Source organism: Corvus brachyrhynchos, unplaced genomic scaffold, assembly GCF_000691975.1.
Source record: "Corvus brachyrhynchos isolate BGI_N302 unplaced genomic scaffold, ASM69197v1 scaffold83, whole genome shotgun sequence".
In the NCBI taxonomy this organism is placed as follows: domain Eukaryota; kingdom Metazoa; phylum Chordata; class Aves; order Passeriformes; family Corvidae; genus Corvus; species Corvus brachyrhynchos.
In genome coordinates this window covers 1,241,924-1,268,429 of record NW_008238464.1, presented here as the reverse complement: position 1 = coordinate 1,268,429, position 26,506 = coordinate 1,241,924, and the positions used below count along the sequence as shown (strand labels likewise).

At 39.7% G+C, this 26,506-nt stretch overlaps 1 protein-coding gene across 15 annotated transcripts in view; it reads left to right on the top strand.

The window, feature by feature from the left end:
• INPP4A (inositol polyphosphate-4-phosphatase type I A) overlaps window positions 1–26,506 on the top strand; it is an 85,705-nt gene that overhangs the window by 51,131 nt on the left and 8,068 nt on the right. For 5 of the 15 annotated variants that reach the window (XM_017737016.1, XM_017737012.1, XM_017737013.1 and 2 more), the window contains 12 exons: window positions 1,298–1,315; window positions 3,821–4,004; window positions 5,492–5,710; window positions 6,825–7,095; window positions 9,851–9,883; window positions 12,770–12,942; window positions 14,689–14,812; window positions 15,640–15,766; window positions 16,147–16,287; window positions 17,621–17,718; window positions 21,244–21,356; window positions 21,697–21,851. In XM_017737016.1, coding sequence (XP_017592505.1) covers window positions 1,298–1,315; window positions 3,821–4,004; window positions 5,492–5,710; window positions 6,825–7,095; window positions 9,851–9,883; window positions 12,770–12,942; window positions 14,689–14,812; window positions 15,640–15,766; window positions 16,147–16,287; window positions 17,621–17,718; window positions 21,244–21,356; window positions 21,697–21,851 — 1,656 coding nt within the window. Of the gene's footprint in view, window positions 1–1,297; window positions 1,316–3,820; window positions 4,005–5,491; window positions 5,711–6,824; window positions 7,096–9,850; window positions 9,884–12,769; window positions 12,943–14,688; window positions 14,813–15,639; window positions 15,767–16,146; window positions 16,292–17,620; window positions 17,719–21,243; window positions 21,357–21,696; window positions 21,852–26,506 lie in introns of those variants that run through there. The other 10 variants (XM_017737023.1, XM_017737021.1, XM_017737020.1 and 7 more) reach the window with 6 other exon arrangements.

Sequence of the window (26,506 nt, the reverse complement as noted above, 5' to 3'; positions counted from 1 at the left end):
TGAACCTCCTCAGCTGCACTACATCATGCTTTCAACCCATTATTTTCAGGAGACTTTCACCCCTCTCATAGCTTCAAGGTCCTGTTGCTGAGCTCTCTTTAGTAGAAACCTGCTGTACCTGATTGGTAAATTCCTTGTTGACAGAATGGTTTTAGTTCTGAAACTGTTGCTGGAGGTCTTCCTGCATTGCCTAAAGTTTATGCATAGTTTAGGCTTCTGAATCTGGCCTCTGCTGTATAGATGGGATACCTGACCCCCATGTTTTGTCTTCAGGGACTGCCTAGTGACCTCTGTAGAAGTGTAACTGTGTGAGCTAGAGGAAGGTGCAGAAGTTGGGAAGGTCACATCTGCTAACATGGCACCCACTCCAGCTCCCAGAGGAACCAGAGTGCTGCAGGGTCTGCATTGCTTCTGCTGCTGTATGGAGCATTGGAGAGAAAACAAGAGCAGCAGGACAAGGAGTCGTAGTCAGGGGAAAGGAGACCTTGACAATGCCCTTCCAAAGAAAGGACTAGTAGGATTTGGAGCTGATAGAGAGGAGGGAATGACGTGGGAACCAACTGCAGAATTAATTTTGGCAGTAGAGAAATGAATAGCAGCATCCTGTGAATGTCAGTCAGATATGTACTGATACAAAGATTGGTGCAAAAATACCTGGTGTAATTATTCAGTCTTAGAGAGTGCACTGGGATAGGCATAGAGGAAAATGTAAACCTGGGAACACTGGTATGCCAGGCTCACCCTTTCTGTTTGTTTGATACTACTATGGCTTTTTGAAATAGCCTCCTTCTGTCAGAGTAGCCACTGAAGTGGTCCTTACTTCTGCAATAGCTAATTTCCCATGTGGATTTGTTATTTTTCCCCTCACCCAATAATTAAGTTGATTGGAGAGTTTAATTTCTATCCAGTACTTTTCCTCTAAGCTTTTCAGAACTATTCCTTCTGGGTCCATGAAAACTGCAGGTTCAACATTTGAAGAACAACTTTCATTTTAAGTACTCCTCTGTTATCAAAAAAACGAGTGTAGTAGAACTGAGATCCATCTCCTCAGTTTCATTGTTACATTCAGTTCCTTCTCCTTTCCTTGGCATAACTGTGCTTGGTGCATTCACAGCATTTCCCCAGATCATCCCATGGTCATCTGGCAATCTGTGGGTTTTTGCTTCCAAGTTCATGTACCCACCTTGTTGAAAAAATGACTCAAATAAGTTATTTCCCCAAACATACTTTGTTTTGTTTCTGCTTTTGGTATTTGCTAACAATCTGCTAATTTTATTTTGGTTTTTTGTTTTTTTAGCAGTTATGAGGAGTGTTGGTGAGTTTTCTGTTTCTGAGGGTTCTATAGAGGGTTTCTGTTCTCTGGGTTGTTTTATTTTTCTTTTCTTTGGCAGAGATCTGGTGTGTTTTAAAGTGTGCAGGGCTTTTTAATGTCAAGCATCATGGCATCCCTAATTGTGCTCTAAGTAATTGTAGCTGCTTTGTAGAACATGATGTGTGAGTGAATTTCATTTCATCTGCAATGTTTGTTTGCAATGAACAGCTAGTTTCCTGGCTCTCTCTGATCATAAGTTAAAAAACTGAAAATCAGAAGACAAGGAATTTATATCTTTTCCTTTGTTATTTCCAGTGAAAACTATCTGGAATGAGAAACTTTTCTGCCAGTGATGGAAGATAATTAAGATAATTCTATGTATTTTAAAATCTTAATAGTGATAGATTGGGCATGGTTTATATTTTTGTAATCCATGTCTTTATTTAAAACATTTTCACATAACTGTTGTTTATTTTTTCTCATGTTGTGGTGTTCAGTGCTATCAAAAGCAGACATTACTGGATGGTTCAAAAATGCAGAAGTTCTGCTCTAAATTACTCTTATTAAGGTTGAACCCCTAATTCACTGAGAATTTAAGTCTGTGTTACAGTTTGCTGTTATAATACAATGAGAGCTGTTCATTTGAAAAAGCAATTGCAGGTTGGAAAGTAAGTATACGTGAACTTCACACCATAAATTTTTTCCACCAATCATCCTAGCAAATGTTTATGATTAAAAATATAATAATTCTAAATCAAATCTCAATATGCTGCATGGCCTTTTCTGCCAAATATGTCTTTATGCATGTTAACCACACTGTCGTGGAAAGAAATTGCTCAGAGGAATTGTCACTAAGATCACCAGTCACTAGAAAGCACAAATCAAGTACAGGGAAAGTCCTAAAAGCTGAGATTAATTTGCTGCATGGCATAGCAGTACTGGGGAGTGGTTGTTCTCTGCCGCACTTGGGTGGGCGACCAGAGCACAAACAGGGAAACTCTTTCAAGAATCAGTTCTGAGTGACGTCCTTTCAAAACAAATCCCTCATCTTTCTTTTGTAATGGAGCTCAGGCAGATACTGGCATTAAGCTTCTGCCTTGCCTTAATATCCTTTAAGGGACAAGAATTGGAGTTGTGGCATGATTTTAAAGTGTGCCCCACGCAACCCTCCTGTCCTACCTCACAGATACGTTGCAGAAATTAACAGCATTGCTCTAAGGGTAGCAGAGGAGTTCACACTCCTTGGAGGTTGTGATCTGTGGTATCTGTGCCTGGAAAAGAAACTCCTCTCCATGTAGCTTCTCAGCATGGCTGTCTCCATTTAACAGTGCTGAGATTGGTGCAAACAGTAGGTTCTTCTGTGCTGTTACTATGCTGAAGCCATTCATGACTGTAAAAAAAAAAATAAAATTAAGATAATACACAATTGGTGTCACCTCATGCTTGATGCCATGTCATGAATCATACTTGTCACAGCTGGAGATGATGTAAAGGCCTGGTCTTTGGGTACCTTTCCTACTGGGAAGGAAAACCCCAGCATTTTGCCTGACAAAGGGAGTAGTGGTCAGTTGGTTCCAAATAGTTCATACTTAATAAGAGCACAGCTTCAGCTTTGAGTAACTTTCTAAGCTAAAAGGCAGCTTTTGTGAATGACTTTTTCAGGTGGGATTAAATCAATCTTTGGAAGTGCTGTTCTCTTTCCAGCAGTTATAGAGCATCTGTTGAGGATTGGATAAGCAACTTCTGCAGACAGTTAAACTTAAAAGGGCATAAACTATTCTCCACTGTAATAAGCAGTCTTAGTGTAGCTGCATTATCCCCATATAAAGATAGGTTTGTCCCTAGTTTAGTAAATTAAGTGTGTGTGAGCAGACACTACACAAAGGACAGTGTCCTTGGATTAGCCTGAAGATGTGTGTTGGTTTTTTACGTATCACAGAATTGCTTGTGCTGGTGTAACTTGATCCTGGTCTGCAATAGAGGAAATTATATACTAGCAAAAGGACTTTTTTGTTAATACCACAGTGTTTGTATTATGGATCTGGGTGGCATTTCACTGTTAGAAGGAGCACAGATTTTCTTTTCATGGTGTTAGTAGATACGTGATAAAGCATGTTTGTAAACCAGGCCTCAGTGAAGGCCTCAGTGAAGTATCTGTGTTGTAAGGAGAGGGAGAATGGAGCAAGATGTCTCTGCAAACAGTGGGTCTGTATCTGATGGCAAAATCTGTCACCCATGTTCTCCTCAGCAAAACTGTCCCTCTGGTGTACAAACTCTGCCCACAGCCCCTTGGTATTAGGGATTAGTAAATCTGCATCTGAATGCTTTCAGTAAAGGCAGAGAAGTCTCTAGGATCATGTTCCTGCTGTGCAATTGCCCACTGGACTTTCACTGTTGATCACTAGTTTAGGTAAATTTTTGTTGTCTGACATTAATTCCCCAGCATGCCACTGTAATGTGTGTACCTCTAGATCAATTTCCCCCCTAAAATCAGTCTTTCTTTTTCAGCACTTCAACAAGTTCCCAGTCTATAATATACATCCCACAGGACATCGTTAGAGCAAAGGAAATTATTGCACAAATCAACACCCTGAAAACACAAGTCAGTTACTATGCAGAAAGGCTCTCAAGAGCTGCCAAGGATAGATCAGCTAATGGCCTTGAAAGAACACTTGCCATCCTAGCAGATAAGGTAGGAGAATAATTCATTTCCCTGCTGAAGCACAGTGTATTTTTTTTTCTGTCTGTGCTTTTAGTAGGTTTTCTTGAAACATCTATTTTACCTTTTTCAGTAGTGTGTTGTAACATGCACAGTCCTAAAAAAAAAATTGTATCAGCCTTTAAAAGTTCCTGGTTTTATTTAGATTGTCTCCTACTTTCCACACCCTTGCCTTCACCTCCTGTTGAAAGTGCAGTGGAGAGCAATATCCTCTGATTCCCTCCATTCATCATATTGCAGTAATGTGCATTCTTCACTTTCTTTTATATCCTTTTCTCCATAATCACCTGGGATTTTTTAATGTTCTGAGTCATCTGTCAAGCAGCAGCAACTGTGTGAGAGTTAATGAAACAATTCTGTATTTTTCCACTGGTGAAATAAGGAATAATGGTGACACAGCCTTTGCTTGAATTATAGTGATGTAAACCAGTTATTTCTTGATGTGTGCTAACAAAAACCAGACTGGACCCACAGCTGAACACAACCTTAGAGGGAGAAAAAACCCCAAATACAGTTTTACTGACCCCTTCTGTCCTTGAAGCCAGTCTGAAGGTTCTAAACAGCAGTAGTGGCAAATCAGCTTGCTGTAAATTGTCCCAGTGGAAGGGATATGCATACAGTTTTGTATAATGCGACCTCGTGTAAATGTATTATTTATTATAATACTCTAAATGAGTACAGTGTATAACTGAGCTGTGGGATTTTCTACAACTGGATTATGTGTATATATAACATACTAATGTCTTGTTTGTTGGTTTTTTAGTAGACACATAGGCCACATAGTTTTCATATTCATATGGCTTACAGAAATCCTATAATACAGCATGGCTAAATAAGACAGGGAACAAATTGCATTGATAGTGGGTTATACCTTCAGCCGTCCTCTTAAGTCTTGTTCTGATTTCGGACAGGATGATTGGGGTGAAGCTCGATCCTTCTGGTGTGGCAGCTGTTGTGTGGGGTAAAAGAACTATGTAATCATAGAATACAGTGAGTGGGAAGGGACCAGTCAGGATCATCCTGGTCCTGCACCCCCAGACTCACACCATGTGCCCGAGAGCATTGTCCACACACTTCTTGAACTTTGTCAGGCTTGGTGCTGCCACCGCTTCCCTGGGGAGCCCATTCCAGTGCTCAAGCACTGCACATGTGTCTGCACATTGTTCTAATCTTTCATCAAATGGAGAATGAAGTGCAAATAAAGTTGAATTGCACATTCCTTAGTGAAATTTTCAACAATTGCAAGTCTAATATGGTAGTACAGACTTTGGAAATGTATCATTTGTGTTCTGGGATCCTATACTATTTTTTAAGGTCATTCTGTAAAGGTATTCTAAAGGCGCCTTAAAGCAATAGTTTCTTTTACAGAATACTACTTCTTTCTTCCTTGAAAAACTGCAGTATAAATTGTGTATGGAATAATGAAACTTTTTAAAATGTGGGGCCTTATTGCTTTTTAGACCCGGCAACTTGTCACAGTCTGTGACTGCAAGCTGTTGGCAAATTCAATACATGGACTGAATGCTGCAAGGCCAGACTATATAGCTTCAAAAGCATCTCCAACCTCTGGAGAAGGAGAACAAGTGATGCTAAGGAATGACCAAGATACACTTGTGGCCAGATGGACGGGAAGAAATAGCCGATCTTCTCTGCAGGTGGACTGGCATGAAGAGGAATGGGTATGTTTGCATAGTGGAGTGATGAATACTTTCTTCTTTTTACTTTCTTTTTTTAATAATGCATAGGATGAGTATGTAGGAGGTATTGGTCAGCTAGCAAAGATGTTGTCTCTATCCTGCTGGCAGTTACTCCTTGGCATGGGAATACAAGCAGTCTTTAATAAATATTTCTGGGTCTCCTAAACAGTGGAAATTGTTACAGTAGGTGCATAGCATTTTTAAGGTGAGGTCCAAGAGAAAGTAAATAGCTTTTAAAGTGAAAAACTGACCGTACTACAATGGGCTTTTGCACTTCTCCCAGATAAAGTGTATTTTGTGTGTGCTAGCTATGCAATTTAGCCTTCCTCTTATAAAAATTCCCCTGTAACCATTTAGAACTTGCAGTTGATCACTGCTTTGATTATGAACAGCATTTTAAAACTGTTTGCACCATGTATTTAAATGATTTTCCTTACCACACTGCCAATCAAAATGAGAATTGGACTGTGTAAATTCTGTCACTGTGTTAAGTAAACAGAAGTTAACTAAATCTCGCAAATAATCAACATTAATTAAAGCAATTATTAACATTGTGAAATACCAATTTTTAAAAGAGATTCAATTCATTTTGGAAATGGACCCTTGCTAGTTGTAATTATTTTGGCATACTTTGACTTACAGTCAAAGTCACAGTAATAAGATACAAATAAAGCTAATTCAGTATTTAGACAGTATTATAATACAGTAATTTTATCTGTTGTTCACTGAGTTACAGAGAAAAAAAAGATGTGTGATTGTATACAATTATGTCAAACATTTCAAGAGTAAACAATAGTGCCATCTAGAAATTGGAATAATAGTGCAGGAAGAGGAACTTAAAATTGTTTGGCAAATGTACACAGAAAATAGCTTTGCTATTTACCACACAAGTCATGTCACTACATATTGTTGACATCCTGGTGTACATTACTTATATATTCATAATTTGTGTGTGCACACCTGTAACCACAATAGCCCAGAGGAAGCTTTGCAGAGGAGTTATGACTAGAATCCCAGGAGGAAATATATTGCCAAGGGATTTGTTACCCAACGTCTCTTTTGGTTTTAAACTGAAAAAGAAATGTTTTCTTTTAAGGAGAAAGTTTGGTTGAACGTCGACAAAAGTCTGGAGTGTATCATACAGAGAGTGGACAAACTTCTCCAGAAGGAGCGCTTGCAAAGTGACAGCTGTGAAGATGTTTTCCAGTGTGACGTCAGCAGTACTAGTAAGAAAGGTAATCGGGACAGTCGTGCCTACTGGATAAATCCAGAAGATTTAAATGAGACCTCATCATCCTCACCACCTTCATCATCCTCACCACCATCTTCATCCACACCATCCTGTGCATGCCATTCTCTCAAGACAAGTGCGTATGCCAGACACTGCTTCCCACTGCTGCTCTCTTCCTGTGTGTTGGCATCATTCCTAAGCCTCCCTTACAGCCCTCTGTGTGTTTTTAATTCAGTGGTGGTGTTAAGCAGTGATGTCAGGCAGAGGGAGCTGTTGGTGTACTGGGAGCTGCTAAGCCCATTACTTATTTTGAAATGCTGGTCCCACTGAAATCATTGCCAAATCCATTGATGACAGTGGCTCTTGGTTTTCACGCTGTGTGTTTTAAGCTGGTAAAGCAGTTGTATGGGTTATCACATGACACACCACCTCTGGTAGCTTTCCTGTTGGCTTCAGCTTCTTTGCAGCAATCAAAGCTTATTACAGATAATTAAATCATGAGACAAGTTCAGGCACTACTGAAAAACTGATGGTCCCAGCTGGACTGCTAAAGCACGGGAGAGGAGCCCAAGCAGTCCCATTAGATTGAGCTGAATTCAGATGAACCTAATGGAGTTCAAAGCAAATTTTAACCCAAATTGTGGTGCTGAGGCATTCCATTATTTAGACTTCTTGTAGCTGGAAGGTAGTAATTGGCAGTGCAAGCTCTTAGTTGAATAATCCATTCAAAATTTAAGGTCAACTGGATGTTGTATTGAACCCAGTGTAAAGTTGTGAGCATGTGAATGAAATATATCCTTATCAGTTTAGATTGACAGTTTGGCAGCTGTGCATTAAATTTCAGAATTAAATTTCAGTATTTCATTTACTTATGTACTTATTTGACATACTCTCACATTCTTTACATGTGGTCACTATGATTTGGCCACTTAATAGCGCAGGTGGGCGAAGTGAAGCTCTAAAAAGACTGATCTGTGTTCTCATTTCCTTTGTCCTGTTCTGTCTTATCATTTGATGGCCCTTTGTCCCTTACGTGTGTCTGTGACTTCATGTCCATCACATTGTTAGTGTTGCAGTGGAAGGCAGTGCCTTAAGAAAAAAAAAGCAAAAAGGACATGAAAATAAATGTTAGTATTTTTTTGTGTAGCTTTGCATGTTACATGTAGTTTACTTAGTATCTTAGACAACCATGTTCTAGATTAGACTGATATTTTTGTGTATTATTGAAAAATAGGAGAGTAGGTTCTTGTTTCAGAATATGTACGCTATTAATCTTTGACTAAATTTCTTCTACCACTTTGATACCTATAAATATTTTTTTTGCTAGCTAGTTTACATGAAGTTTTATATGTATTTACATGTAAGTTTAATCAGTAACCTTCAATGCACATTCACATGAATGATTAAATGTTGTGGATTTTTAATACTAAAAAGCCCAGGAAATATGTGTGATGAGTGATATCAGAAGCTTTTCCCAAGACAATTTTATGCTGAAAACACCTTAGAACAATATTTTTCTTCCATTTTCAGTGGATCTTTTAAATCTGCTCTGTATCTTGACACTTATGCCATGTAAAAGTGGAATTGGCTGCGTGACCTTACCAAAGATTTTGTTAGTGCAAAGAATTTTTGTAACTTTTCCCTGTTCTTCCTCCAAAGTAGGAAAAAAAAAATCTTTCTATTTAACTGACAGAACCTGGGGCAGAATTGAAGGTTCTCTAAGTTCAGAATCACAACTTTTTTTGTTGTTGTGTATTCAAAGAATTAATGTTTCTCCTGTTAGTAATTATGAATTTTGAATAAATGAGTAGAGAGCAGACAGAAATTATTTTGAAAGCAATGTCAAAACCAGCCAAGCAAGATAGTTCCAGAACTGGTAAGAGAGAGACAGTAAATTTTATTGAAGGGCTTTAGAGGATCTCTCTAGAAATGAATGTTTGTGAAAGAAAATACTGCCTGAAATAGTAGAAAGGAAACTTAAAAAATATATTTTCAAATGTACATATGCTATAGGCTTAGATACTCATTACTAAAATCACATGGGGACATATCGTTTCTTTAGTGAACATGATGAATTTTAATTTACTGAGAAGTTTTTTCTGATTATCTCGCTGAGATGATTGTCCTGATGCACACTAGTTGAATTTTATATTTTATGTTGTTATGTTCAGATTTGTAATTCATTGACTAGTGACTCTAGATATAGAAGCTTAAATCCTATTAGCTTAGTAAACTACTTTTCATTGATGCAAGACTTGCTATAACAGGGTATACATTATTTTTTTACTGTTGGCATTGTATATTTTCATCTGACAGCTTGATCCTCCCTCTGAAGTGAGTATGGAATACTCAGAGACTTCACTGGTGGGGTTTCAGCCCTTAATATACATTCTAATGTTTCTGTTAATTATCTCAGAAATTGTTAACAGATTTGACTAAGGTAGCAAGGTACTGGTTTTTTACCACTCTTGCATTGTGGGTGCCTTAATGTCATTTTCTGTTAAGTGCATTGAACTTACTGCTGGTCTTTTCTGTTTAGCAGCCTTACTGCCAGCATACTCTATAATTGCAGTAAACCAGTGGTTCTCAAATTGTGCCCTGTGGATCACTGGGGATTGACAGTGCACTTGCTGGTAATCCACAGCAAGCCTCTGAGCTAGCAGGTACTGGCTTTCCTCCAAGTCCCCATCCAGGTGTTCCTCTGATCAGAACAATGGAGTGGAGGAGGTGCCCATGCCCTCGGTACCTATGGGCAACAGAGTATTTCTGCTGAGCTCCTCTTCACTCAGTGAAAATGTTTGAGAACCCTGGCATTGAGCATTTGAGTTGCTTGTGTTTAGACTGTGTTGCTGCTCCTTAATCATGCATGTTGCCCCTCCATTTCTGTGCAGATTGCAGCCCTACTCCGGAAGAATCTGCCCCAGGTATGTGCATTCATGGCTTCTGCTTCTTCTGAAAACTGCAGGGGTTTGTTCATAGTTAACTGAACAAGTGCCTTGCTTTAAGATGGACCATTTTGAAATGGCAGTGCTTTGCAACACCACGTGAGTTACCTAAGCTGTTGAGAAGTTATTATTTCCTAAGAGTGCAGGGGGTATCTGGTCATTTTGTATGTCCAGATATGGGAGAGCGAATGTTCATGGCCTCTTTGATTTCTCCAGCTGATGTGTTTTAGCAAACTGATGTAGGTGACAGTGGTTTGAGGCCTATTCCAAATGTCATTGAAGTCTGTGGGAGTGTGGCATTTCAGACATGCCCTTTCACACGGGCTGTTGAGCTGGTCTTTCTGGATGAGAAGTTGAGCAGAACATGGAGGAGTCAACAAGGCTGATGGAAAATTTCTGTTGTGGGTGCACACCAAGTAGTATTTGGGATTGCAAGTCTCATGTTTCAGGATACAGAATTTAGGAGTCTCATCCCAGTGTTAACCTTCTTCCTTCTGTACTTAATATGAAAAGACTAAAAATATCTTTTTAAGGCCCTGGAGGATAGCTGTTTTAATAATATTTTTATTGCTCTGGAGAAGAGAGACCCTTAGGGTGAAAAATGCAAGAACTTTTCCCACCTGACATTATGTCCTACAAGCTTTATGTATTTGGTTCTCTTAATAAGACATTATTTTTTTATGAAATAATCAGTAGTATATAGTCAGCAAAAGTTTGCTATGCAAACTTGTAGGCCTTCCCAACATCCCTACCTTGTTCCAGCCTAATTTGAGACTGGGAGTGCAATTCCTTTTATTCCAGTTTGCTGTTGATAACAACTACCATTGACTAAAAAATAAAAGAACACAGGTGACACCTCTGTGAAGTAAGTAGCAAAAATAATTTAGAACTTTGCAGACTGACAAGGGTTTGTTCTTTCATGGCAAGAATTTTAAACCAAGAGAATACAAAGCACAGAGGATTTTTGCTCACCACCCCAGACGAGCCTCTGCATTGTATGTGAATGTTGGGAGAAGAAACCCCATCTGCTAATTGCATTATCTTCAGCAGTGTACTTTTTGATTACCAGAGATAAACATATCTTTCAAATGAGGTGCTGTCAGACACACTACAGTTTTAAATCCTCACTGAGTTAGTAAATATATACATGTGTGTACAACCAGACAATGAGATGATGTGCTGGAAGATACTTTCAGTTCTCTTTCTCATTCTCATTTGTTTATGGAAAAGCTCTTAAATGCAGTAAGAGAAACACTGTTAGTGTCATCTGTATTTTGCTAAGTGTTCACAAGGCCATGTTATGGCATCGACTAATATTGAGATAAAATATTGAATAGAATTTAAGCTGTGAATCCTTGCCTGTTCTTTTGACATTTCCTGCTTTTTTTTAAGGCAATGGAACAGAGTCAAACAACTTCCCCTTTGTGTAGTTTGTTAGGTTATCTATCTACTGCATAGAACAAAAGCCAAAAGGATAGTTCTGTTAATCTTGCCAGATATGTTTCTGTTAGCAGACTTCCAGAGCTCCCCTCTTTGGCTGGTTATCAGAGGAACACTTATTATTACTGACTCTTAGTTCTGCCTTTGAGTCAAAATCCCAAACAATTTCCTTTCAGGGGCTTCAAGTGTCTCATTCATGCAGGTTCTGGTTTGTATGTTGCCTTGTTCCTGCAGCCAGCTGGGGTGGGAGTTGTGTGTGAGCTGTTTGTGAGCTCTGGTGCTTCTAAAAAATAAAACATATTGTCCTTCCCTTTAAAAAGAGAAGTGTTCTTCTGTTTCAACCTTATGTTAAGGAGGGCAAAACCAAAGCCCTGCTCTGTATTCTTCTTATGTTGCAGAGAGAATGAGTTTTGGTATGGCATCTGAATAATTTTTTGTAAACTCATGGAAATGCTTTTTTTTTTAAATTGGTGATTGATTAAGATGAAAGATGAAATAAGGAAAGAAAAGGAACTGAGCATGTGGGATATTTTAAGGCTGAGTAGTCTCTTAAGGAAAAGGAATGGCACAATATTTGGGGTACCAAAATAGGACTTGGACAATTCAGTTTCATTTCTGTGCTTCCTGTGCAGGACCTTGAAGAGAATCCCTCTAGGTCATATCTTCTGTATTTCAGTGGAAGAAAAGCTCCAAACTACTTCCAAGAATCTGTATGACTCCCATCTAAATCACTATATTTAGTATTTCTTGTTAGCTAGCTTAAAGCCTTTAAAACCACTCAGGAGACAGAAAACACTTAAAAGAGTACCTACATTAATTTCTCACCTCTCCGCCTTATTAATCTTAGCTGCAAATAGGAGATGAGCATCATCTTGCCTCACTGAGGTGCAATAAGGATCAATAAGGTGGTGGGGCAGTTGAATGATACACTTATGAGCCTAGAGATTCAAAAGGCAAGATATTTGGGAGAATCTCATTGACAGAAATGGTTAAGCAGATGGTCCCTATTTCTGTAGTACAATAGGCTCCTTACTGTCTGTCCATGTGCGTGCAGTGAAAGGGTTTGTTTGAACATGAACATGCAGTTATATACACTTCTGTATATAGTTATTCATGTTTCTGTTATGATTTCCTAATCAGCTATTGTACAGCTTGTTGTGTGGGCACAAATTCTGCTAACTTTTACATGGAAAGTCATAACAGCCTTACAGATTACAGATTCTCCATATTTTCCTCATGCAATAACTACACTGTAAGATTACTTAATTATTACAAAGCAGGGAGTAACAATCCTGCCAAAATAAAGTGAGTTCTAAATGGGAATTATCAACAACTTTGACTTGAAACAGGAAGTTTCTTCTTAATGTGTGTTGGTTTCAAATAAAGTGCTTCCACTGCTGCTAATTCTTTTTTTCTTTTAACCAGGTGAATGGAGCGAAGCTCTTTATCCCTTGCTGACCACACTCACTGACTGCGTAGCCATGATGAGTGACAAGGCAAAGAAAGCCATGGTCTTTTTATTAATGCAGGACAGTGCCCCGACAATAGGGCTCTGCCTGAGCCTTCAGTATCGCAGGGATGTTGTCTTCTGCCAGACTGTAAGCAAGCAAATATGCATGATTTGATTTCACTTCCACGTTTGGTGGGGTTTCTATGAAATATGAAAGATTACTCTTTCCAGAATTTATCAGAACTCTTCCCAGGTTTGACACTGATTTCTCCTCACAAGCTGTGCTATCCTGTCTTTACTGGTTACTTACATGCATTTGACAATACATAAATTAGGTGTCCCCTTGGATACACATTTCCTATTGAAAACAAAAATTATCCCAGAACTAGTGAAAATATACTGCTGTATACAGAAACAACCTTTGCCTTCCAATGTCTCCAAGCTAAAGCAGAAGTAAGATGTGAAAGAGGGGAGCAAAAAGGTCTGTGAGTAGCAAGTGTACTCCCTCAGTTACCTTTTGTTGTTTTCTGCATTGAGAAACCCAACAGGACATATGGTATCTAAGGAGAGAAGCCCAGCTATGGGAAGAGAAATTAGTTCTGGGTTTTTTTTCTTAGAAGTTCTGTTTCTGCACCTGCTGGCATCTCTTGTGTCAGACACTGACTAGCAGGTGCAGACACTGCACTAAAAAAATTTCCACTGCCCAGAGAAAAAAATTTCTTCTGCCCTCTATACTTCTATAGTGTGAAATCACTTTCCTGTGAAATCACTATCCTGTTCATTTATTTCAAACAGTTTATTTCCTGGACATCATTTGGCAGGGCTTTTGTCCCAAAATGTAATATCAAAAATGTAAAACAAGTGACAGGATGAGAGGAAATGTCCTCAAGTTGTGCCAGGGGAGATTTACATTAGATACTAGGAAAAACTTCTCATGGATGGGGTTGTTAAGTTCTGGAGTGGTCTGCCCAGGAAAGTAGTGGAGTCACATCCCTGGAAGTGTTTAAAAAATGTGTGGATATGGCAGTTGTGGACATGGTTTAGCAGTGTACATGGTGGTGGTGCTGGGTTGGACTTGGTGACCTTAGAGGTCTTTTCCAACCTTAATGATTCTTTGAATCTGTGATCTCATCAGGATAAAATGAGGGAATTTTCCTATATAAAACCCACCTCATATTGCAGATAATTTTTAAACTCAATACTTTGAGTATGTTTACCTATCATGATCAGAACTTTATTCTCTTCTGTTTAATTCTATAACAAAGTCATACACCTGTGTACATAGTGTAGGGCAATAACCTGGGAAATACCTTTGCTGACAGTGAATTAAGACTAGAATTAATCTTAGATCATAGTACTGCCCTTAGTACTAGATGTTCAGGATCTTGTGCTGAATATCTTGTAACACCAGAGTTTGAATCTGCATAATGCAAACAGATACTGCATTTTTAAGCTTTCTCAAATGCCATTTTTGAAAAGCAGTAATTTATTCATACCAAATATCAAAATTCTTGGCTTGGAACTAGCTGTGTTGCTTTTCTGTCTAAAACTAAAACAATTCTCTAAGGAGAAATTTTTGTAATTCCTAAGTTGTAGACCCTACCACAAGTGATCGTGTTCAGAAAACAAAAAGGTGTGAGATCCACAGCAGCCCCATTTTGAGACAGCTTGCCAGATGAAGGCAGCATGCCCTGAATCTGATTTTTTTAATGTTTTGGGTTTTCATTGGTTGGTTGTCTCTCTTCAGCTGCAAGGAAGAGTGATGTTTAAGGGAAAAGAGCATCTGTTTGACAGATTTTATGGCACCTCTTATACATGCTATCATTTTTGTTTGGGGCTGAAGAACCTCTTTTATCTTGAATCATTTCATTCTTGTCTGTTTCCTCTCTCACAGCTGACAGCACTCATTTGTGGTTTCATTATCAAGCTGAGGAACTGCCTGCATGATGACGGATTTCTAAGACAACTCTACACCATTGGCTTGCTGGCACAGTTTGAGAGCCTGCTGAGCACTTATGGTAAAGGCACGAGGCCAGTGGGTGGGATTAGCTGTTGAGTCAGCAAATTCTGCATTTGATTGGCTACAATGGGATCTGAGTGTTTTGCAGCTCAGCTATAAAATTATTTTGAAAATTAAAATGCAAAGATAGATTATAGCTGAAGTACTTAATATCTAACAACTCTGAATTTATTTGCTCTTACTTGAATATCTAAAAGATAAAGTGTATTTGTTTTATAATAGAATGCCAAAGGTTTAAGAAAGGCTAAAACGTATCACAGTGGTCTTTGGGTTTTTTCAGAAAATAAATGGATTAAAGTTTTGGTAAGCTGGGAGAAACTTTGCCCAAAATTCACTTTTTGAATTTTCTTGAAACTTGTGTAGTATTGCAGCACAATGTGTGATTGAAGAGAGAATATAAAAAGGGAAAGTACTTCACTCAGGAGTGTTTCACTCCTGTGTCTCAAAAGCTGTCTGGATGCTGGTTAGGGAATGCTTTTCCAGACAAATCCAGAATACCTTGTAGCTTCTCCAGTACAAAGGGTATCATGGCTCTGACAATGCTGAAAAGTACTTACTAGCATCATCTAACTTGGAAAATCAGCATATAAACTACTTGAAGGACAGTAGTCTGGACTGTTCTAGGTAAATGGTATTTTCTAAACTTGCTGAACTCAAAAAATCAGTCATGGCATTGTCTCTAGGTCAAAGGGGAGGCCTGAGCTGCAGGACCTCTTCATCTGTGGAACTTCTTCATGGAGCGATGATCTACTATTGTCATCAAATTGACAAAGGAAAGTTGTGCATAACAAGTAATTACAATTCACTTTTTCCTCTTGGATTTAGGTGAGGAGTTGGCAATGCTGGAGGACATGAGTTTGGGAATCATGGACTTGAGGAATGTAACCTTTAAAGTAACTCAGGCTACATCAAACACATCTACTGACATGCTGCCAGTCATCACTGGAAATCGGTAAAAAACAATAAATATACTTTATTCTTGATGAGATGGGGACATGCCAAAACTTTGCTTTTTCTACCCAAGTTGTAGAAGAACTGCAGTACTAATGAGCAGAGCAAAATCAGCTATTGTCAGGATACTGGCAGATCTTATTTGAATGTCCATGAGGATATAAATGCAACATTACAGGTTGCTGCGGGTTTGTTTTTGAACTAGAATAGATTTTCTGACTAGAAGCAAGTTGTGGCAGTTCTTTAAAGTCAGTTTTGACTGATAGTTGCTTTTTAATGGTTATGTTATATTCTAGGTGTTATCCCTCTTTAGATAAATCACATATTCTTGGAATGTAGCTTTTTGATCCCCGTGTCTAACAGCTGTTTATCTGTTCTCAGTGACGGATTTAATGTGAGGATCCCCCTGCCAAGCGCCTTGTTTGATTTGTTGCCGCGTGAGATTCAAAGTGGAATGTTACTGAGGGTTCAGCCTGTTCTTTTCAACGTGGGAATCAATGAGCAGCAAACCCTAGCAGAGAAGTAGGTATCCAGTCAGTCAAGCTCAGCCTTACTGGCAGTTCAGCAGTGGAACTACGTTGCTGTGGAATTGCACTCTTGCATAACTAACAGCGATTCAGTTTCTCCAGTACACAAACAAGAGTACTCTGTTCTAAATGAATCCGTCAAATGCCAAACAAAAGGAGGTCCTTTATATACCACGTAACTGTGAAGCTCCTTACCTCATGGGTTTGAGACTAGTGCGGGTTTATGTGGTTCAGAAGTGAATTGACACTGAGGAGATCTGTCAAGGGCTATTTAGCACACAGCTCTTTGTGACTTAAGACCTCTCTGAGTGACAGATCACTAGAGGCTGAGAGGTCATTCTGAGTATTGCTGCGTATTGCTGTCTTGGTTTTGCACTCTCCCTGAGACTCCCTCTCCTGGTCACTGTCAAAATCCAGGATAATTGGCAAGGTGTACGTCTGTTTTAACATAGCCTTGCAGTATTTATGTAATGCAACAATGCTATTGTAAAGCTGAAAAGCATAATTACGTAATTATATTTTCTAGTGAAACTGTTTGGTTCTGGAAGAGCTAGCAGATTCCCTCTATTGTGGCCATATCCTGTAAAGAGTACATTGACAGAGCACTGCTCTAATGGAGAACTCCAGCAATGTCAGGCACATGCATGTTGTGACAGCAGCCTCGGTACCAGGCTGAAGTGTGCACTGTGGTGGTGGACAGCAAGAAAAAGTCTAACAAAAGCATTCCAGAAATTACTGTTGTCCTCTGTTTCCTACAAAGCAAGCCCAAGATGACTAGCACAGTTACAGATGTCAGCACTCTGTGTGTACATCTGTGTATGTAGATATTTAGATGAGATAAATCAGGGCATTGTTGGCAATATTTATTCATGGTTTATTACTCCTGGATCCATATTTTTCATTTACATACATGAAGTCAACATTCTCAGTCCTACCTACTGATGTTGTGGTTGTTATTATTGGTTTATGAACTAACTAGTAAATTCATTATTAAAAGTTTAAATTTAGGTAAAACAATTTGCCAGGTAGGAATTTAATATTGAAAGAGAGACATGAAAGCCAAAGATTTTAAAATACTATTTTCCACAAGATTTTTTGTATACCTTCCTTCCCTTTTTCCCCCTCACATTCATATATTTCCTTTCTCTGTAATGAGTCATTACAACAGTTCTCTGTTACATTTCACCTGGCATTTGAATGGTTAGGGAACTCCTGGGATTGATCTTTAAACTGTTTTTTGGTTTACATATTGCCAAGAGCAGTTGTTTCAAAGAAGAAGAGAAACATTTTACCCTGGGCTTAATTGTTCCTTCCTTCTCCTTTTACAGGTTTGGAGACACCTCACTGCAAGAAATAATTAACATGGAAAGCTTAGTGCGGTTGAATTCATATTTTGAGCAGTTCAAGGAAGTTTTGCCTGATGATTGTAAGTATTTTGTAGTTAATGATAAATTTGGTTGAACAGCACAATTCAGGCTGATTTTTTCATTTGTTTGCTTTACGTTGGTTTTGTAAATGTCGATGATACACCAGCATTAGTAACCTCCAAGAAACGATGCAACTCTTTTTAAATACTTTAGTACTAAGTAGAGCGAATTCAAGAGGTTTAAAGGTCAGACTGATTAACTTTCCTTTTTAAGGTTACTTTTACATCTTTTTCTAAGTGGCAGTGTGTACTGTGTAATCATCCAGCTAGGCAGTGAGATTGTTGTAAGGTAAAGGTGTAAAAGTGACAGGTTCTAGCAGCAGCAGCACTTTTATGTGCAGTTTTTGGTGATGTTCCCTGCACTTAAGATAAAACCTGCACAGAGAGCAACTGCCAGTTTTTAGGAAATCAGTGACTTTCCCTCTGTTTTTCCTTTGGCACTTTCCTATAATTGTTGCATCCGCAGCCAACAGCAGAGAGCCTGGAAGAGAGACAATAGCTACAAGCTTTGATTTTACTGGTTTTTTTTTTTTACTGGTTAATTTGCTTGTTACTGCTTGGGGTTTTTTTGAGAAGGCGGTGGCATAAGTGTTATTTACATGTGACCACAAAAAATGGTGAAAATTCATCAATTCATTATTATTGCTATCAAATCTCTTGTAAGGTTATTTCATGTGTCCTACAATTTGTTGCAATTTTATTCCAGAAATTCAAATGCAACAGCATGCAACAGGATAGTTAAGAATTCTATCTGTGGAGTGTGTTATTGCACGTCCAGTTACTCTGAATGTTCTTGATATGGCTGAGAGCAGAACCTGCTTCCCTCCATCCAGGCATTCATAATCCTGCATAATTAATAGTCTGGATTGTTAGCTGCAAAATTTAATTTTTTTATTGTATAGAAGTCTAGAATCAGATTTTCTTGTAAGATTCAAAAATTAATCAGTTTAAAATGAATTTTGTTCATGTCTCTGCCTAGTCTTTCATAATAGTAATTCCCATTCAGCTCCTTCCTCTCCTCTTTAATTTTGCTTGTCTCTTCCCCAAACCTCTTATGTTTGATCCAGTCATCTTTTAGCTTTTGCCTTTTTTTTTTCTCCTGAAAGTTGTGGTGATATTGAGGATATACAAAGTGACATCTACTTTTCTCTGAACCCTTGTCAACAGAGAATAGCATTTACATTTAACTGCAAACCAGGTGATTATGCCCAGTGATGCAGTCTGTGGTAGGCAAAAGGAAAACCCTACAGATCATTCTAGGGGACAAAGGGCCCAGTGAGGTATCTGTTGGCAGATTGTAGGAAATGTTCCCTTCAAGAACAGTCCACAAGAAAAGTTGATTCTTTATTCACTGTCCTTGTCCCTGTGTTCTTAATTCTAAGATCTGCAGAATTTCTAAGAAATTAATTAGTCTTTGCTTCACTAGCTCCTTGTCCTTGTTGTATTAGCTCTCCTTGTCTTTAGAAAGAGGAGATGGCCTGTACCCTCTTTTTGTTTACAGGTATTACTTACTTTCTAGGTGTAGAGTTTAAGCAGACAAGACCAGGACAGATACAAAATTGTTAATTATAGAATATAAATGTAGAATTTTTTAGGTTGGAAAAGATCTTTAAGATCATGAAGTCCAACTGTTTCCCCAGCACTGCCGAGTCCACCCCTAAACTGTCTCCCCAGCTGCCACATCTACACATTTTTTAAATACCTTCAGGGATGGTGACTCAGCCACTTCCCTGAGCAGCCTATTCCAGTGCTTGACCACTCTTTCAGTGAAGAAATTTTTCCCAACATCCAATCTAAAACTCCCTGGTGCAGCTTAGGCTATTTTCTCTTGTCCTGTTGCTGATTGCCGGGAGAAGAGCCCCCCTGGCTTTCATGTGGTTGTAGAGAACAATAAGGTCCCCTCTGAGCCTCCTTTTCTCCAGGCTAAACAGCCCCAGCTCCCTCAGTTGCTTCTCATAAGACTTGTGCTCCACACCCTTCACCAGTTCAGTTTCCCTTCTCTGAACACCACTGAGGTTCCAGCACCTCAGTGCCCTTCTTACAGGGAGAGGCCCAGAACTGAACACAGGATTTGAGGTGCAGCCTCACCAGTGCTGAGTACAGGGGAACAATCCCTGCCCTGGTCCTGCTGGCCACACTATTGCTGACACAGGCCAGGATGCCACTGGACTTCTTGGCCACCTGGGCACACACTGGCTCATATTCAGATGCTGTGGACCAGCACCCCCAGGTCCTTTTCCACCAGGCAGCTTCCCAGCCACTCTGTCCCCAGCCTGTAGCGCTGCCTGGGGTTGTTGTGACCCAAGTGCAGGACCTGACACTTGGTCATGCTAAACTCTATAAAAGTGGCCTTGGCTTATTGATCCATCCTGTCCAGATCCCTCTGTAGAGCCTTCCTGCCCTCCAGCAGATCAGCGTTCCTGCCCAGCTTGGTGCCATCTGCCACTGACTGAGGGTGCACTTGCTTCCCTCCTCCAGATCCTTGATAAAGATATCAAACAGGACTGGCTGCAGAACTGAGCCCTGGGGACCCACACCAGCACTCTGTGGGCCTGGCCATCCAGGTGGTGGTTTTTACCCAGTGAACAGTATGTCCTACCAAGCCATGTGCAGCCACTTAGTCCAGGAGACTGCTGTGGAAAGCAGCGTTAAACACTTTGCTAAAGTCCAGGTAAACAATGTCCACAGCCTTCCCTCATCTACTCACCGCATCACCTTCTTGTAGGAGGAGGTCAGGTTAGTCTAACATACTATTTGCTGTGAGAAGTAGGCCTAAAATAAAACCTCATTTGTCACTCAGGTAGGATTTTTTTTGTCACAATGTCATCTCTTGCAGTGCATACCTCCTTATTTATTCAGTCACAGCTTTAGTTGGTGTTCTCTGTGGTTACGCCTTTAAAAAAAAAGAAACAATAAGAAAGACATCCTGTTGAATACTTGTAACTGATTGTCTGGAGTATCTTGCTACATATGTAAGAGATGGTGTGCAACAATTCAAACACAGAAGATGAGTACTGAAAGTGCTCTGAAAAATTTCCACTACTTTATTTCCACTTAGTGAAATATTAATAAACAGATCATGAAAATGAGGCGTCCTGTCAAAGAGGGTGTTCCTTGTAACTGAAAGCTGACCAGCTTGCAAATTTAAAATAAAAAATGTGAGCAGTATATACAATAGCTTCAGAGTTTCTCTGAAGACATGCATGTTCTGCTGTCACCTCTGTGACACACAAACCAAAATACTATACCAATCTTACTCCCTTTGTTCATTCTCTTATTATATTGCTATTAGATTCTGAGTTCCTGAAGTTTTAAATAACTGGGGTTTATATTTCCAATAAAGTTTAATTAAGCTTGAATTTGTTTTGTTGATGGTACTAAGTAATTCAGAACTTGAATAATTGTTCTAAGCTTTGATAGTTTCAAGAAAACGCAAGTGTGTTTGCAACAGGCATATATAAACACTTTGTAAAAGATCTGTTGAATACAGAAGAAGAAGTGGCGTCGGTTTTATTTGTTTTATAGGTCTACCTCGATCTCGTAGTCAGACGTGCCTGCCTGAACTGTTAAGATTCCTGGGACAAAATGTACATGCAAGGAAAAACAAGAATGTTGATATCCTTTGGCAAGCTGCTGAGGTATTTATTCATCTAAGTGTCTGAATAGTTCAGCTGTATGCATATGTATTTTCCACTTTTTTATTACTGATATGTTTGAATTTCTTCATTTGCTGGCATGTAGCTTGGAAATGCTGCCAGGCTAGACCTCCTCTAGAATGGGACATGGGGAGATAAAATGTATTTTCCATATCAGAATTTTCCCTTCAATGCAGTGAAGTTCTGCTCTCTGAAAGATGACTAACTTTGACATCAAAGCCCTACACAACATTTGTGTCTCTCTAAGGGGAAGTACAGGTGTTCTCTCTGACAGAAGGTTATGCATGTAGAAGAAGTGATGGACTGTATATCCCATTTCTAGATATGCCGCAGACTTAATGGTGTTCGATTTACGAGCTGTAAAAGTGCCAAGGATAGGACTGCCATGTCGGTCACCCTGGAGCAGTGTTTGATCCTACAGCATGAACATGGAATGGCTCCACAGGTCTTCACTCAGGCTCTGGAGTGTATGAGGAGGTAAGAGTTTGACCGCATCACTTATTCCTAAATAAGGAACCATGCAAACTGCAGAGGAGTGGTGGTCTCTGTTTCCATCAAAAGAAAAAAAAAGTAAACTGAAGTCAGGAAACTGTAGAACTGACTGCTAGAATTCATCCCTCCTGTGCATGTGAGTTGCATATGCTAAAGCTGGTTCTTACCAGATTTGTATCAGATGGGCTTGAGTTTTCAGTAGAAAATGAGGACTTTTCAGACGAGCATGTGAAAACATGTTTTCCATTTATGCTGAGCTTACAGAACAGGAAACTGGTGCTTCTTTGAAAGTTGTTTAATGATGACTTTACCTGAACTGTCATAGCACTATGTTTCTTAGTTCTAGATCAGGGAGATTACTCAGGGATGACCTGTCTTTTGTTCTTTGAAACACAGACACCTGCAGTTTGCACTGGTTTGCCACATGTATTCTTTAGCAGTGAAACACTGCTCACTGGGTGAAATGTCAGTATGAGTGTTTCACACTACAGCAACCAAATTTCATCACAACGTGTCAGTGTGCTGTTGTCATATCAATATAATGATGTTCTGTATTCTGAAGCAGCAGAGGTGTTTGCAGAATTAAGTACTGTACTTAAAAAAAAATAATAAAATCTGTTTACTGTTGTTCAATGCCTTGTTTCAAGCACTGCTGGAAAACTCCGTAAGTCACATACCAAAAGAAAGGATAAGAAATCTAGCTTTAGTCTTTATCAATGTAGTTCAACAATGCTGTTCAGTCCTGTTTTTCAACATTCACTCTTACCGAATGTACTGTACTGTGTGTCTTTTCACCAAATTCTCTAGAGTGTTCAATTCTCTTATCCTTTCTGTATGTTTTTGCTGTTTGACCCTTTCTTACTCTTCAGTTACCTTGAAGAAAAGTGTCTCATATAATAACACTTGCAGCCTCTTGCCCTAGTAATTTGGGGATTTATAGCTACATCTAATTGGGTGGCACTGGACTTCTTTATTTTCAGGTTTTTGCTGCACTTTTTGCTCATTGTCACAGAATTAGGACAGTACATGAAGACTGCACTCAAGAACTAATTAAACTTTGATATTAGAAACAAAACTTGAAACAGCTTTGTGAGGGAGAAGTTACTAACTTAAAATGGACTAAGTGGTTTTCAAACATTTTTATTTAAATTATGCAGCTTGCTGACATAGACATCTGAAACTGTTACACAGTTTCACAGTTGTGTATTTAATAAGAATAAAACCAACTAGGAAAAATAGTGGGCATCTTGTTACTTTCTTCAAATTCTTTACTGGGTCACTGGGTTTTTTTAATGCAGTCATGGACACGAGAGAGAAAGGTTAATAATAACATTGTTTTGGTCCTTCAGTCGACCAATTTAATATAACAGGATCAGATAAAGTATTGACCTAAGAAAAATACTGCTTTGTGTTGACCTACACAGGGATATTGAAAGAGGGCCAATTTAATCAAAACCTATGGCTTGAGTGTTCTACCAACATCAGGGACTTCCTCTGGCAGGTGAGGTACATGACCTTCTCTTCTGTTAAATCTTGGACTAGGAGAGATTTTGCAGAACAAATACTGACTAGTCCTGAAGGAAAACCAAGATTAGACCATTCTTCAAGCCTATCACTCTTTCTCACATCTCATTGCTCTTTGGGATAGGTGGTTGTGTTTTTAAAATCATTTGTCAACTCTACTCAGGAACAATGGCACAGAATTAATTAAAAGATTAATGGGAGATATAGGATTATGGAACAAATAGGTCGGAGTTCCACTCCACCAAATCCCATTCCAGCCTGGACAGGTTGACCTGACCTAGATGACAGATACAGGATAAGAAAGGGTAGCAAATTGCTTCCAGAGTATTCAGAAAACATGGGTTTTGTTCTTTTACCTTGGATCTTTTATTTGTGTAACTGTACTGGAAAAGGAAGGTTTGGTTCGTTCTTAAAGACTTTTGAAGTTTCTGAGGCAGTTTGAAGGACAAGGAAGAAGTACTAGTAATTTGTGAGACTCAAAGTATTTCATCTCTTCCCTACTGACAACTTCCCAGAGAAGAAAAGCATCCTTGCTTACACCGTTCTTGAAAAAATTAAGAAAGCATAATCTTCTTCTATGTGATGTTGATCTTCAGAGGTGTTAATTCCCAGTTACTTGTCCTCAAGGTCTTCCCTTCATTCCTAGTCTTATGATAATTATGTATCTGTGATAATTGTGTTCAGTGAGCAGGGACATCAGGGAGAGAACATGGAGAGTTCTTGTAGATTCTTGTAGAAATTCACCGATACAAGTTCGTGGCTGTCACCTTAGAAACAAATATCCTAGTAGAGTAAACTCATTTTCTGTAAAAAAGTTACAGCTTTTCCAGTCCTAAATCAAACACACAGTAAATCCCGGCCCACAAAATGTAAAATCATGATGATATGTCTGGAAGTTCAGGCTACAGAGGAAATAGCTACATCACCAGTAAAGGCAGAACAGGAGTCAAAGTCCAACTATAGCCTCTTCTATCTGCAGCCCACACTCCCCATCTTTGACTCCCTGGCCTCCTTCCCCCTACCAGGTTTCTGTCCTGTCAGAAATGCCAGTGGAGCTGTTCGTGGGAATGTGCTCTAAGGCAGTTTCAGTCAAAATCATCCTGGGCAGCAAAATCCTTTGCATGTTTCAGGTAGCCCATAATTAAATGAATTAGGAAGTTGCAACACAAGCAGTTTAGCCAACAGAGAAGAGCTGTCTCTGACAGGGGCTCTTAAAAAGCAGCTGGAAATGAGGTGAGGAAAATCATGTCTTCTAGCTGCCATGATGGTGCTGACTAAAAGGATTACATAACAAAGTCCTAGGAGTCATGTTTGGGTATGACCACTCACTGCAATGAAACAGCTATGATTAAACCAGGCTTGGTTGGATTTTTTCACTGATTGACCTGCTTTAAGAATAAAATCATGTTGAGTTGAGCTAGACCACTTGCCAGATGCCCACCCAGCTGCTCACTACCTCCCCTCAACAGGACAGGGGGAACAAATACGTGAAAAAGCTCATGAGTTGAGGTAAAGACAGGGAGATCCCTTGCCAGTTACTGGTACAGGCAAAACAGACTCAGAGAAAAAGTTTTTATTTATTGCCAATGGATTGGGGGTGTTAAGAAATAAAGACAAAAATTAAAAACGTTACCTCCACCACCCTTCTTGTCCCAGGCCAAAGTATTCCACTGCTTCTTTCTCAGCTCCTCTACCTCCTCCCCATGCTGGGCAATGCACAGAGGATGTGGAACAGGGATTTGCAATCAGTCCATAACAGCTCTCCTCTGCTCCTTCCCCCTTGCACTTCCTCCACTCCAGTGTGGGTCCTTTCCATGGGCTGCGGTCCTTCAGGATGAACCTACTCCTGCATGGGCTCTCCATGGTCTCCAGTTTCCTTCAGTAAATATTCATCTGCTGCACTGTGGGTCCTCCATGGGCTGCAGTGTGGATAGTTCCTCTCCACAGCTGTGGGAGAAACTGCTTCAGCTCTTTCTCCTCTCCTTCCCTGACTTTGGTCCTCACAGGGCTCTTTCTCAGGTCTTTTCCCATCACTCTTCACTGCCGCTCAGCTGTGGCTTCAGTGGGTCACTGAAGCTGGCTGGGACCAGCAGTGTCCAGCATGGGGCAGCCCCAGCCTCTCCTAACAGAGAGGATTCCTATATGCAAGCTAAATTAGAAGGGAAATTGCTGTGTCTTAACCCCAGTCCTCTCCTAGAGGTAGTCTGGTGATGAATGTTTTGATTTAAGACACCATACAATTTGGTATATTTGATATTTCCAAAAGCTGACTTTTCACCCCTCAGGGGGAAGCATCTACATGGGCCAACAGTGACAAGAAAAGCACTTTCCAGCTCTTGCCTCCATTCCCACCATATGTGTCTGTGTATACGTCTTTGTGTAAATTTGAGTAGCTTGATACTGATTTTTAATGGTGGAGATGTGGCATGTGATGTTCATAATGCCATCTTGTCATTTTTAACCTTCCTTCTTGCCCTCTCCCATTGTTTTACATTTTATCTATATTCTAAAACACTTTTCTTCCTCCAGGCTATTTGTTGAGCCTTTGTTGGCTGCTTTCCAGTAAGCACTAGGTTTCCACTGGCTGATTCTCCTGATCACACACACACACACACACCCCTCCCCACTGCTACAAAGGTAGTTGGGATTTGTAGGCATCACAGACTCAATCTGCCCTTGCCCAGTGTGGGCAGCAGGAGTGAAAACATATCTTGATCACCAATTTGGATCAAATCCAGATCAGAAATACAATTGTTTTAGTTCCCTGCCCACCTAATTCCATTTGACTTGATGTGTCACCAGCATCTGAATGCTCTTTTTCACCACCTCCAGGGTATGTCTGATTTCTTGCAGGCCACTGCCTGATGCTTACATAACCCCGCTACACGACCATCAAGGTTATGGATGGCTTGTTATGGATGGAGCAAGTGCACAAGTTCTAACAGCATCAGGCTTACACGTTGCATCATAGAATTGTTTGAGTTGGAAGGAACCTTGAATGTGATCTAGTTCCAACATCCCTGCCACGGACAGGGACACATTCAACTAGATCAGGTTTCTCAAAGCCCCATCCGGCCTGGCCTTGAATGCTCCCAGGGATGAGCATCCATGGCTGC